The sequence below is a fragment of the Lutra lutra genome, chromosome 9 (assembly GCF_902655055.1).
Source record: "Lutra lutra chromosome 9, mLutLut1.2, whole genome shotgun sequence".
In the NCBI taxonomy this organism is placed as follows: Eukaryota; Metazoa; Chordata; class Mammalia; order Carnivora; family Mustelidae; genus Lutra; species Lutra lutra.
This window is the reverse complement of record NC_062286.1, coordinates 26,902,455-26,916,843: the sequence shown is the minus strand read 5'-3', so window position 1 is coordinate 26,916,843 and position 14,389 is coordinate 26,902,455. Positions and strand designations below refer to the sequence as shown.

The window sequence follows — 14,389 nt, the reverse complement described above, 5'->3', positions numbered from 1 at the left end:
TTTCAAGGACAGCGTCTGAAGGAGAAATGTTGGCCAGGCACCATATGGGAGTGTTGGGATGAAGGTAGCCTTCCGTGCCCCTTACCCATACCTGCTGAGTGGTCTGACCCTCTGTATGTGCAGCAAAGGCTTCCAGAAGGGGTGGGTGGACAGGTGGATGGGTATCTAAAGGAACGAACAACAAATCAGGTTAAGCCTTGATAGACCTTAAAAATGACTTATCCCCAAGTTTTATAGCAACATGGACGGGACTGGAAGAGATTATGCTGAGTGAAATAAGTCAAGCAGAGAGAGTCAATTATCATATGGTTTCACTTATTTGTGGAGCATAACAAATAGCATGGAGGACAAGGGGAGATGGAGAGGAGAAGGGAGTTGAGGGAAATTGGAAGGGGAGGTGAACCATGAGAGACTATGGACTCTGAAAAAACGATCTGAGAATTTTGAAGGGGTGGGGGGGTGGGAGGTTGGGGGCACCAGGTGGTGGGTATTGTAGAGGGCACGGATTGCATGGAGCACTGGGTGTGGTGCAAAAATAATGAATACTGTTATGCTGAAAAAAATTAAAAAATTAAAAAAAAAATGACTTACCTGTCATGAGTATGAATAATTCATTTAATTCGCTCTTCTCATCATGTTGACCTAAATATATAGACGCTAGCACTCAGCTCTCATTTCATCTAGCAGATTGTGGTTTAATTGTCACTTGGACAGTGGTATACCAAGGGTTTTTCCCATAGAGCTGTCTCCTTTCAGAGTCTCTTAATTTATCCAAGATGAAAAAGTACAGGGATGTGTGTGTGTGTATGTGTGTGTGTGTGTGTGTGTTTAGTTGAACACCACTGTTGCCACTTGGGGCTATTTGGGATGAGATCTGAGGGTAAATAGAGTAACTCCTCCTTGTCTGAGGCCTAGTAAGCCAACTGGAGCAAAACCTGCAGAGGAGATGCGGAGCCTAGGAGAAGACTCGGTCCAGCGGCTGGCGGACAGGATCCAGAGTAGGCCCCTCTGTAACAGACAGGGACGTTCTCCTTTTACAGAAGAGAAGGAGTGTTTGTTAAGAATTTTTTTTTTCCAAAAAATATTCACTTGAACTACTGTGATATATTTCATAAACGCATATTTGTTTATTTAACATCCTCTTTCCGATCACAAAATTTAGGCACTGTAGTTTATTAAAGTGCAGCCTTTTCCTTTTATCCCACATGCCTCTTTATACCCTGTGTACGGAGCGCTGTTCAGCTAATACTCCGTCCCAGCTCGCGAGATCATGAGTGTACTTTGATTGCAGGGCTTCTCAGAGCTTTTATTCTTTATTAGTCTTGGCCTGGCATTCCCAGGTCTGTGGAGCCTCAGGTTCTCCTTCTGTCTGCTCTGAGGTCAATAAAGTGCTCATCAATACTGCTACTGGTGGGGCCCTTCGGTGGCTCAGTTGGTTAAGTATCTAATTTCAGCTCAGGTATGATCCCCAGGGTCCTGGGATGGAGCCCCGCATTAGCAGGGAATCTGCTTGTCCTTCTGCACCTTCCCCTGTTCTGTTCGCTCTCTTCCTTTCTCTCTTTCAAATAAATATTTTAAATCTTAAAAAAAAATACATTTCTACAAGTGTCTGGAATTTCTCCAAGATTATGGTCATATGAGGAAGGCTTCCCCTGACAAAAGGAGGACTTTTGCCCCAGTGCTGGTCCCAGCATTGACCAACAGTCTGTCCTTCACCATCCCATTCATGGAGTTACACATTCATCTTTTTTATATTACGGTACTACTTTTCCTAATTAAAACAACAGTCATGTCTTTGGGGCTCCGACAGTCACATCCTGGAATCACATCACTCCTTGGGCAGTTCTAAGCCTTGGCCACAGGAGGGTGGTGGTCATGGCCATGGACAGCTAATTACACATCACTCCGCAAGTTTTTGAGAGCGTAAGTCAAGTAATTCTGCATAATAGTAGTATCCCTTCAACGATTCTTGGTCTGAGTGCTTGATCATCACTTGAGACTCAGATTTTCTGACCTCTGACATTTTAATTACCCAGGAAGAATAAGCATGGCTGTGACATCTGTCGCTGCAAGAAATGCCCGGAGCTCCCGTGCAGTAAAACCTGTCCCCTGGGTTTCCAGCAGGACAGTCATGGCTGCCTTCTCTGCAAGTGCAGAGGTAAGTGTGAACCCACGACCCCCCACTTCCCTCCTCAGAGCAGCCAGGGCTCAGACACAGAGAACAGAGGACATCATGGAACTGGTTCAGTTCCAGTTGTCTGCTCAGACACAAATGTCACTCTCTATGGTCCACCCCTTTTCTTTCCATCTCATTGGTATAAGAGCTCAGAGTAGAATTTAAAGCAAGCATGAAACAGACAAGCACATTTGACCAAATGAATGACCTCTTAGTTCTTCAGTTTTACCCAATTTACGAACATTAGCCTAGAGCACCTTTACCTTGACCCTCCACAGAGTCCAGCAGCGCCTGGATACAGTTGATGCTGCAGAGAGCCCTTCCTGGGGCCCGTGAAGGCGGGCATGGCTAAGCAGCCAGCTTGTCTATTTTCTGGTAACTCTGTTTTCCATGAGAATTTAAACTTTTGAATGAGCACATGCCAGCCTCCATCTCCACGTACGCACAAATCCTGGACATACATTTTGTCTGGATCTTCCCTGTTCGAGACGTCCCTGAGGCCCCGCGAGCGTGCACCCTGACTGCCATTTCTGCTCTGACCCCAGCTCCAGCCTGGCCGCTCGCCCCGGGGTGCTTTGGTTGTCAGCACGATCCACAGATTCAGGAGTAAAAGATCCTGCAAGTTTTTCATGTGTTTTTTTCAAAGTCAGGCAGTTTTCACCCTTAGCAGTGTTTTTAAGGGGTCAGAGTAAGAAAAATCTAGTCACTGCTTTGATTGTTGCACTGAACAAAAGTCTGTTTCAAGAGGCCCAGGATTTTCCCACTGGGTGACTACTAGAGTGATTGTTCTCCATACAGTGAACATATATGTGCCATTTGCTATGAAATCCGTGCTTGTTTACTGTACAAAATATGAGGAATTAGAGGGAAAGGGGTAAAAGTCAACTGTAACCCTGTCAGAGATTAGCATATTTGCAGGGTTTTTTCCTATTTTTCTTTTTTCAAAAGTGAGAGCCTGTTAAATTCTTTTCATGAGCCTTTCCCGTGTCGTGAACCGTCCTTTATACCCGTGGTTTTCGGTGGCTGGGTCGCATTACCTGTGAGGACGCTGCAGGCTGTTTCTCCTGTGCAGTAGCTGCTTCTTCACCAGGCTGCCTTCTGTCTGTCCAGAGGTCCCTGCTTCAGCCGGGCCGCCTGTCCTCTCAGGCACATGTCTGTCCATGGATGGCCATCATCATAAAAATGAGGAAAGCTGGCATGATGGGTGCCGGGAATGCTACTGTCACAATGGACGGGAAATGTGTGCTCTGATCACCTGCCCGGTGCCTGCCTGTGGTAACCCCACCATCCATCCGGGACAGTGCTGCCCGTCATGTTCAGGTAAAAGCTGGCTGCCATCTTGTGCACTCCCTGAGCAAATGACTTCTGCCTTGCAGGGCCTCATCACATCTGTGACTCTGGGGGACACGCAGGGGACAACCCTTGGAGCACACTGCAGCTCTCCGTGGCTTTGGTCAGCAAGGGCCACAAAGTCAGCCGGGTGCTATCAAAGATTTGCCAGAGACCAGAGAAAATGCTCAAACCCTAAAATGACTCTCCTCGTGTTTTGTTGGTTTACTCAATGATATTGGTCTTTGAACTGTATTTTTGTAAAGGTTTGCAGACCTAATGCTCTTAAACTCCAGCTCTCCGTTTGACAGATAGTATATTAAGGCTGAGTGTTACAGTTAATTGGAAAGGATTGATGTTCACTTTATCCCATAAAAGCTTATTACTTACAAAGGAATATTTGAGAGGGAGAGAATTATCAAAGTCTTTGGCTGTTGCCCCTTTTTAAATTAATGGCTGTGTGGTATTCCTGCCAAATGGAGATATTCAGAGTGCCCACACGTCCCAAACATTTAAAATCCTAATGATGGTAATCAAGAGATGTTGCTAGAAGAACAGATGAGATTATATAACTCATGGGGGTCTGAATTATGGTTGTCAATAACAGTAATTATTACCATTATACCTCATCTAGTGCCTTTCATCCAAAGAGCTCAACATAGTCTTACATTTATTACTCCTTCCTCTCTGCAAGCTACTTGAGTTAGGGGAGAATGCGCTCAGGCAGTTTTTCGTTTGGAAAAACAGACATAGAAATACTAGCTCTCTTACCCAAAGTCAGATAGTATGCCCGAAGGCCAGGGAGAAATGCGGTCGCCTGATACTTGCATCGCATCTTTTATTTTATTTTATTTTTTTTAAGATTTTATTTATTTATTTGACAGACAGAGATCACAAGTAGGCAGAGAGGCAGGCAGAGAGAGAGAGGAAGGGAAGCAGGCTCCCTGCTGAGCAGAGAGCCCGATGTGGGGCTCGATCCCAGGACCCTGGGATCATGACCTGAGCCGAAGGCAGCGGCTTTAACCCACTGAGCCACCCAGGCGCCCCGCGTCACATCTTTTAAAGTTGGAACGGATGTGCTGTCAGATTTCAGAGCCCTAATTACTTCTCTGATCAGTCCTGCCCCACAGCCCCCTGTGGGTGGATCCACCTCTGCAGTGGGTTCCATCAGGAACCTGAAACCTGCCTTTCTCCAGTTAAGGCAGGTCTGCCGTGAGATGGGAGGTGGCCTCGTCTGCCGTGACCGGGGTGAGGAGGGGACACTTGATGTCCCTGTTCGCTCTGAGTGTCTACACCCCTCAGTAACTGAGGTATCAAAGTGACAGCCCCATACCCCTGCAGAGGATCAGATTATCATGTTTGTTTTCTTTTCCCCATAGTTCAGTCCTTTGTGTCCATATTGAAAGTTTCCTTTTTTACACATTTTGTTAGTTAAATATGAAAACCCACTAGTGTCCATTGACACAGAAGATAAATGAGCAGTTTAATGAAACAACTCTGTGTTAACTCTTTGGAGAAGGAAAAATCATTTGTTCCAATGAAGACCCCATGCTTTAATTTTAGGCCTGAGTGTGTGGAGTGTGGATTGCACCTGGGTCTTTGCTAAACTTGTACTGAGTGAAGAGGTCTCCGCCAGACTCGTTCAAATGCAGAGACGTCACTAAGAACAGATGATGGACTTAAGAACTAGGAGTCAGTGGAACCAAAATGAGTTTTCTCTGTTACAGAGATAAGGAAAATTCTCCTGTAAACACACACAGGATTATTGAAGTGTTATTTCGGGTGGTGAAAATCTAGATATACATGTATAAACACACCCACACACACACATAGATATATGAAGATACGTAGGTATCCATATATATTACATTCTCCTCCTGAGAGACCCCAGAGCTGTTGCATTCAGGTATTCCTATTTAAATATTTTCTCCCCTTTTCCATTCAGGGATCAGCTGTTTTCCTTTCTGGGATAGGTGAGCAGCTCCTAAACTCTCCTGATAGAAGATTTACCAAATGATACTGTTTCTCAGGGGTGTTCTCTCTCTCTCCGTGTCTCCTGCTGCTCCTGTGTTCGCCATGAGGCACGGAGTATGGCAGAGAGGTGAGCGAGAGAAGACTCCCACAAGCACACATCGCTTTCTCCTGGCCACTTCCCTACATGTCAGCGTGTAGAAGGGCGGTAACTGAGGGTGCCTCTCTCAGTCCTTTGTGAAAGGAAAAGGCAGTAGCAGTAAGGGAGACTTTTCTAACATTAGTTCATAGCTGCTATTTCGAAGTTTTTGTCTTCTCTGTAAACCACCTCGTCCCAGCACATTTTCATCCCGATTTTCTTCCTCTCCCCTTTGCTGAGCAAAGGTTTGCTGGGTTTGCTGGGTGACTTGTGCACATCAGCCCTGGCTCTGTCCCTTCCCCGTAATATGTTCACGCAAAGTTCCAGTCTCTCCGTGTTCCGTTGAGACAAAGCTGTAGGCACAGTTCCCTTCTGAGCTGGAAATCAGCCCACGCCACTGCATGTCATCGGAGTGCTTGACTCTCGTGCTGACCACCACTTTGGATGTCACCGCAGGGGAGCTTCTCAGAGATTCCAGCTCTGAGCATCCCTGCGCAGACAGGGTAGCTGTCCTGCAGCCCGGTTTCCACTGAGCCCCAAGCATGAGCTGGCCACGGTGTCTCCGGACTCCTCCTTGGCAGGGTTCACCACTGTCAACGCTCTCTTGACATGCTTGTTGTATTTGGATTACCCGAATATGCTTAAGGTCCTCATACTGCTTGTTTCCCTGGCACAGCCTCAGGGCAACTCCCAGCACCTCTGCAGACATGTAAACATTCAGATCCCTCTCTATTATTATCATCTCACCAAGACACCAAAGTCGCCTCTCTTCAGAGGAAAGAAATCATAGTTATCATGGGTCTCTGGGCCTTGACTGCTCCTGATGATGACATCGCCAAGCAGATGTTTAGTCTCAGGTGAGGGTTTCCAGACTGTTGATTCTGAAAGAGCATTCCTGCTCAGTTTGCTGGTGGCTGGTCTCAGTTGGGGAGCGGCCCACTCAACAGCAGGATGGATTTCCAAATATCACCGTCCTCAGGATCTCAGAGCTAAAGAAGAGGATGGGGCACAGATCAGTTGGAAGTCGAGTTTAATCTGGAGGCATAGCCGCCGTGATCCAAAAGAACAGTCTTGGGTTCAGATTCCTTGTCTGGCCTTAATACTGAGAGCTGTGTCGTTCATATGTAAGACAGGAGCCTAGCACTACCTTACAAGGTCAGTGTAAGGAATAAATAAATAGAGCACTTAGCGTGGAAATTGGACCACGGTAAGCATTCGGTAAGTGAGAGATTGCTATTCTAGACACTTCCACACAGTCAGAGCTGCCCTAAGAGGCCCTGTTCTCTTCTCGACAGGAAGTGTCCTCTCCAGGTAATTGAATTCCCTTATTGAATTCTGTCATTATTGTTGACCGACTGGAACCACTTGAACCTCCCTTCTTGAAACCAGCTCTTCTGCTGTCGCCTTCTGTTCTGTGCGCAGACTGTTTCCTCACTGCTGTCTTGATAAGAGCAGAGGGAGCCCCTCTACGGCCACTTCTTCTCTGTCCCTTCGAGCAGACAACACCAGGTTCTTCAAGAGCTGGTGACATTGCAATTGAATACTTTCCTGTGTTTTCATTTTCTGTCATTTCCCAGATGACTTTGTGGTGCAAAAGCCAGAGCTCAGCACCCCCTCCGTTTGCCACGCCCCTGGAGGAGAGTACTTTGTGGAAGGAGAAACATGGAACATCGATTCGTGTACACAGTGCACCTGCCATAGTGGGAGGGTGCTGTGCGAGACAGAGGTGTGTCCGCCGCTGCTCTGCCAGAACCCCGCGCGCACCCAGGACTCCTGCTGCCCGCAGTGTACAGGTGACTGCGCCGCGCCCTGCGACGCCCTGGGGTGGGGGAGGCTGTGGCGCAGGAGCTGTCATTGGGCGGGACTCACACACCATGTGGAGCCACGCGGGGCGGCGTGCCACTGCGGCGTGCCAACCCCAGTGGCGGGTAACCCAGGCAGGAACCTCTGGGAGCCTACTTCCCAAATTTGTTTTTTCAAAACAATTCCATCAGCCACAGATTTATGTAATGAATGTGCCTTGCATCTGCCGTGCCTTTGGGGAAAAGGAAGATGGTTTCTTTTTCTGCCATTCCTTTTTCTTAACTTTGCATCTCAAGAGACAGCCCTGCTGCACCAAATTATTCCCTATGATTTTGCAAAGGTGAAAAGTCGTCTTTGTCTTTCACAGATATGAAGAGCAGTTATTGATAAGTCATGTAAATAAAATTCTTTGCATGTATAAGGGTGGCGAAGATACTTTTGAGAATGTTAAACAGGAAATATTAAGATCAAAAGTATTAATTTGACTGGTACTGCACATGCACCTAGAGTATTGTTTTCTTTTACTACTCAAGTAATCTGGCCCTGCCTGGTAAATTTATGGTCATGAGACAGATATGACAAAATTGTCTCAGGATTTTAAGCCTAAGTTCCTGGTTTTGTAACTAAAGTGGCACTTGTAATTAATACTGGAATATATTCCTTTTTTCCAGAACGTACTTTGTATATGTAAAATCACTGAATTGACAACATAACTAGTTTTATTTTGTTGTTGCTTAATCTTTGGTCTTTTTAATTTAAATCAGTAACCATTTACCTTCTCAATGTCTATCTTTAGAGTAGTTCTGCTCGGTAAAACATAAACCTTTGTGTTTCATCACTTGATTTTTTATCACTCTTCTGTTCATATGCAAACCCTTGTAATGTTTTTCTGTTCTCTTCCTAAGGGAGGCTGACACCCCCGAGTACTAGCATTGACTTTAATAACTTAACGCCTGGGTGGCTTGTCTGTTCTTTATGTATAACTTGAGAGATACATCAGTGCCAGCCTTCATCTTAAACATTAGGACTTACTGCTTTATATGTCAGTATTCCAGAGGTTACTCGTAACATCTGTGAATAAGCGTTCTTGGAATGCTCTTATTTTAAAATAAGTCATCTGCCCCATAATTGATGTTTTTGAACTTTCCATTCATAGTTGTGTTGCAGCAATTTTAAAAAGTCCTAAAATAAAAATACCATTTTCTTCACAGTAAGTTTCAACAGTAGCATTGGTAAATGGTGTATTTCACATCTAGAAAAAGGCCATCTCTAATCTTAGGATGCTTACATTCTAAAGTAGTCCAGAAACGAGATACATGTGCAGTTAGAAAAGTTGTGTCCCTCGTGGTGATTGTTTCCCCTCGGGTGCCATGTTATCATTCCCTCTGTCCTTCCACTTCCCCTTTCCTCTGGCCTGGTTTAGAGCAAGTTCTGGAAACGGAAATGGGTTCCCAAAGAAAGATGGAGCGTCCCTGTGGGTGGTGATACTTCACCAGAGTAGGAACAGGAAGAGAAGAGAATAATACGTCTTTCCTTTTAAAGATTTATTAAATCTCCTTCATTCTTTATTGTTTAGAGTTGGAAAGAAGCATAGCATAGGAGAGAGAGGTAGAATAGAAATAAAAAGAAAGAACGAGCACCCGTGGAAGAATGGATAAAAACAAATCGAGCGTTAGTAGTTGGAATCAGAAATATAAAGAAGGGGTCCCTGGGGCGGGAAAACAATAGGAGGAGAGGCCTAAAGAAGGAAGATATCGTGGGCAAGATTCCCAGATGACCTTTTCAACCAGGACTGGGTTAGGCGTCTCCTGCACCTCCGCTTCGGCTCCCCCTCTAGCACTGATCACGCATTCCCGTGTCCCCTGGGGCCATCTCTGGGTTTTACCAGGAGGCTTCCAGACTCTAGTGTATCCATTTCACCTGTTGTCCATTGCTCCATCACTGTTGTCCCTGCTTCCTCTTATAAATGTTTAGACATGAGGAGGGTGGACACTGCTTACAAGGGTGAAGATAGCCCAGAGGAACCTAGTGGCAAAATTATTCCTGGGCCTGGGTGACTTCAAAAAGGTCACTGTGAAAGTAATCCCTTCTCACCACCATCTTTAACCCATATAGATGTTGTCTGTGGAACTGTCCCTAAAATTAGACCCAGAGCACACTGGGAGCAATGGGACCAGTGTCTTCTTTTCCCCTTAGGACTGACTTTGGGACTGGCAATACGAGACAGGGTTCTGTGATTTTGAGAAGAGGGCATGGGCCCAGTCCATTTTGCCAACTGCCCTCTGTTCCTCAGAGAGGGCCCAGAACAAAGCAGTACCCTTGCTTCGAAGAGAGGCTCTTGTCAAGTCTAGTTTCGTGGCTGTCGGATGTATTCATGAGGTGGTTAGAAGGGGAATGTGACCATTAAAGCTTCCACATCACGGGGATGACCGTGTCTATCCTAGTTAGGTCTGTTGTGTGGCTGAAAATGGCGGACTTCAGGAAACTGGTTCTAAGAGGGGCACATGATCATTCATTTGACCATTGTGGCCCTTGAGAGGTTTGCTAGGGGCGACATCATGGCTGCTTGTAAGCTCTGGGGTGGTGAAGGTGGTTGACAGCACTTTCTCTTAGCAGCATGGTGACATTTCTAACCTAGGAACCTCACTATCATGTTTTCCTTTGTTATTTCCAGTCAGGTTTCTGCTCGAGGGTATACCTTTTTATGTAATTTCATTGAATGCCAAGACCCAAAGAGATCTCTGGGTTTCCCGGTAATACTCCTTTCTTTTTTTTAAGTTGTAACTGTAACTGGGAGCCCTTTGGTCAGTCTTTAAACAGCAAAGACAAACCACCTGCAGATGATTTCTCTGTGGGTACATCCTTGTGAGTAGAGATGTCCCATTGTCTGTCAGCCATTAACACGAATGCCTGAAGATCAGGGTAGGACACATAGGTGTTTCCTTAGGTGCAACGAAAGTCTGTTTGGGTATCGATAGGTTAGGACTGCACATGGGTACAAGTCAGAGAAAACCCAGTGACAGTTTTTAAACAAACAGAAGTTTCTTTTCCATACGTTAGAAGAAGTTTGGAGGCGGGTGTTTATCAGCACTGATTCAGTGTCAGAGATATCAAGGTCCTTCCCCTACACATATGATAAGGATATTACAACTACAGGCAGCACACTTGGATTCAAGGCAGGAAGAGTGGGCGGAACACTATTAAGAAAGTAGAAGCTTTCCCAGAAACCCCCTCATTTAGCCACAAACAGGTGACATGGCAAACAGGTGACATGGCCACCTGGAAAAGAGGGAGGAGGAGTGTCTTGTCTGACTTACACCCATCGTGATCTGAATCCTCAACCACCCACCCGCCAACCCCTCCCTCCAAGAAAACCAGGATTTTGTTAAAGCAAGACTAGAGTGAATGTTGTTACAAACTACTTAACAGAATCTCTGTAACAGGTCTTTTGTGGTCTTTATTGTTTGGCTTTTAAAATGTAAGACCCTGCACAGTCAGACTTGCTGTTTGGTGTCTGAGTTGTTTTCACAGGAGGCACGCAGAGCCCCACGTGACTGAGTGCGCTCTTTGTAAGATGGAATGAAACACACTGTGTTGCACACAATTAGTGGCCGGTCGTGTCTTCTTTTCCCTACTGACCTTATGTTCATTTTTCCAGAGGAACCTCCTCAGCCTTCCTCACCCCATAATGAGAGCGTGCCTAGTTACTGCAAAAACGATGAAGGGGATATCTTCCTGGCGGCCGAGTCCTGGAAGCCCGACGTTTGTACCAGCTGTGTGTGCATGGATAGCGTCATCAGCTGCTACTCCGAGTCTTGCCCGTCTGTATCCTGCGAAAGACCCGTCTTGAGAAAAGGCCAGTGTTGTCCCTACTGCATAGGTAAGACCAACGGAAAAAACCTTTCGTTTCTACCAGTGGCCGTTAGATCGACGTTGGCAGTCATTTGACTAGATCAGTTCATGTTCGTGTTAGTTCATGTTCATGTTTACACGGACCCAAAGGAGTGCGTGAGGAGGAGAGTGATGCGAGACGTGTGCTCGCGAGACACAGCCTGTGAGGAATGAGAGGCTCTCTCGGAATGCCGTGATGTTCTCGCGCCATCCTCCCCTGTTGGGTTCCTTTGCTCTTTGGGACTTTCAGGATGGAACTCTGTTTCCTCACCCTGTTCTTTACAGTGGTCCTTTTGTCTGTGCACAGAGCCCTGAGCACAGGAGGCTTGCTGCTGCCCTGAGATCCACTAAGTCTGAAACACGGATTTCATGGCCCGGTTACTCCTCGTGTCTGCTGCCACCTCCCTGATCCCATTTCAACCATGCACTTAGTTCTCCATGTCGAGGGCCTAGGGACCCAACATGAGGCCTGAGAAACCAACAGAGTCCTCTCCTTCTTGTGACCCGTGGGGTATAGCCCGTCAACAGTAGACGTCCGTACGTTTGCCCCTGACGTCTGTACTGAAGCTGGGTGTAGGGACATAAGCCAGATGCCGCTCTGGAGTCCAGAAGGCAGGGCTCAGACAGCTGGCAACTCTCACAAAGGCACAGTCGCTGCTCCCAAGGCTCTTACTCTCTTTAATTGCTTTGTTTTGAGTGAAGCTCGTGAAATCCAGAGAAAGACAATGATGCATCTCAGTCTAGTAGTGAACCTGTAAGCGGAGTAAGCAGGTGAGGGTTAGGCAAGCTACGCTAACTGCAGGCACCATACATTCACTGCTGGAGATTGTCGCCTGCTTTCTAGATACAAGTCATCACGCATATTTGGGGTAATAACTTGAGGAGAAGGGGAAATCTGGCCACGGTGTTTTGAAGCAGTTCCTGTAGATGAATTGATGAATGGTGCTCAGGTATATGTTGGCCATAACTCGAGCTTATCCAGACAGCTCCTTCTCCTTGACTGTCAGACCTCTGGCCGCTAGACGGGGGACCACTTCGGAGTCTCATTCTGCACGTCGGTATATAGAGAGATGGAAAGAGACTCTAAAAACACAATTTCTGCTCTCAGGAATTTTACAGAGCAGCCAGAGAGTTTAAATGTGTGTTTTAAAAGCTGAATTCTCTTCTTTTAATAGAATGACTATCTAGGTAATCCATTCTTCCAACCTTGATGCTTTTGAGAGAGGAATGGAAGCTATTAATCAGGATGAGACAATAGCTCTAGACCAGGAGTGTCCCAAGCAAATCAGGACATACGGCTGCCCTACCTTTTAGTGACCAAGCAATGTTGGGTTCTGCTAGAATACCCGTAGTCTTCGTAACTCGTAAGTGGGGCCAAAAAAATGTATCAGGGCATACATCCAGCTGAGTGCTACGTAGCTTTTCAAAGAACTGGCCAGTATTTATACAAAAAATGTCACTGCCTTTGTTGAGATCAAAATAAAAGGTGAGATCTAAATAAATCAGAACTTCGGTGCAGTTTATGAATCAATCAGGGGTGCTTAGATAATACTTAGAAACCAGGGCCCAAGAGGCTGCGAATGTCACATTACCTTCAGAGGAAAACTGGTAGTGATTCTCTCTCGTGTTGAAAATTTGCAGATTATTTTGTTTAGATAAACAAGTTCTTATGTTTTGCTACTTAATTGATAAATTTGTACTCAGTAAATTATTCAACTAATGAGTTTGTTTCCATGATAAATAATAAATCACTTCTTTCTCAAAACCAATTTAACACACTTAAATTCATGAAAAGGAACCTTCAAGTCAGTATTCTTTCTTATATTTTGCTGTTGTTTTGGGGGTTTTGCTGGTTTGTTTTTGTTTTTGTTTTTGTTTTTTGGCCTTCCTATATCCTTTTCCATTTCCTTCGTGATTTAGACTATACGTCCTTTAGTGTGAAGAGAGAAATACCAATTTGGTCCAAATTTTTTACTTTGACTTTAAGTTAGTTTGCAAGCATTTTCAGTAAATTTTGGTTTGTAAAGCTCATACTAGTACAGTGGAAATTGTTTCGGTTGTACTGCCCCCCACCACCACCACCAAATACACGTAAAGATGTAGGTATAATTGTACCATGTGATTCTAAGGCTTATGTTCAGGGTAACATATTGGGGAGACTTAACATCTGATGACTAATACTGGATGCTGTTACTCCTTCATCTTAACGCTTATTACATGTTTTATTTTCGAGTCACTGAGCCCTTTCACTATGCTTCGTATGTATTTTGCAAGTAGCCTTGTTAGATTGGCCTTCCTCCTTCCTCCCTCTCATGTCCAAGCATACGAAGTCACGTTCAGTCCATTGACTGACATGAAGATTCCCTATCTGGCTCTCCAGGTAGCTCCCTTGGCCTCTTCCGGCTCGTTCTGTCATCAGCTTCCCGTCAGCCTGGGCCCTCTGTAAGGGCTCCAAGCCCGGGCCGTGACTGCATCACTCTCAGCGGTCTCAGCTGCCAAGCCTGAGTCACCATCCACAGATCACCTAGCGAAGAGACAGGCCATCATTTTGCCTGTCCTAAAGCACCCGATTATTTCTCCTAGGCCCAGAGGACCGGTGCTTGCCTTGTGTCCTGTTGGAGGCTCCCTCAGTTTGAAGCCAGCTCCTTCTTAACCTAGATGGTTAGCTGGGAGCTTCCATGCCTCACCCCAGCCTGCAGGACTGACCTCACCGTGGCTGCAGGTCCCTCAGTGGACATTCTCCCTAATTAGGTCTCTCAAAGACAGATTTCTGAAAACCTCAAACCAGTCTTTAATCTGACTTCTTTTTTAGTGATAAAACCCCTAAACAAAAGCATGCTTCTTTCACCTTGTGAAGTATCCTTTTTTCGTACCATAAGAGAATTGAAAAGTGGTGATCCTACAAAAAGTAGTATAATTACGAATGTTTGTGTTCCTTTCAGCTAAATTATCAAGTCACTAATGTGCAATGATAATGCTTTTCTTTTCATGTGTGAAGACCTCATATTATGTGTGCTAGTTTAATAGAATGTGTAATACAGACATAATTAATAGGATTGATGATTAATTTTGAAAAGTGA

General features: G+C 45.5%; 1 protein-coding gene across 8 annotated transcripts in view; it reads left to right on the top strand.

Moving 5' to 3' along the window:
- The window catches only part of CRIM1 (cysteine rich transmembrane BMP regulator 1), a 187,458-nt gene that overhangs the window by 146,009 nt on the left and 27,060 nt on the right, over nucleotides 1–14,389 (top strand). For 7 of the 8 annotated variants that reach the window (XM_047744662.1, XM_047744668.1, XM_047744666.1 and 4 more), the window contains 4 exons: nucleotides 2,037–2,158; nucleotides 3,287–3,496; nucleotides 7,193–7,408; nucleotides 11,077–11,298. In XM_047744662.1, the coding sequence (XP_047600618.1) occupies nucleotides 2,037–2,158; nucleotides 3,287–3,496; nucleotides 7,193–7,408; nucleotides 11,077–11,298 (770 nt within the window). The remainder of the gene's footprint in view (nucleotides 1–2,036; nucleotides 2,159–3,286; nucleotides 3,497–7,192; nucleotides 7,409–11,076; nucleotides 11,299–14,389) is intronic. The other variant, XM_047744665.1, reaches the window with a different exon arrangement.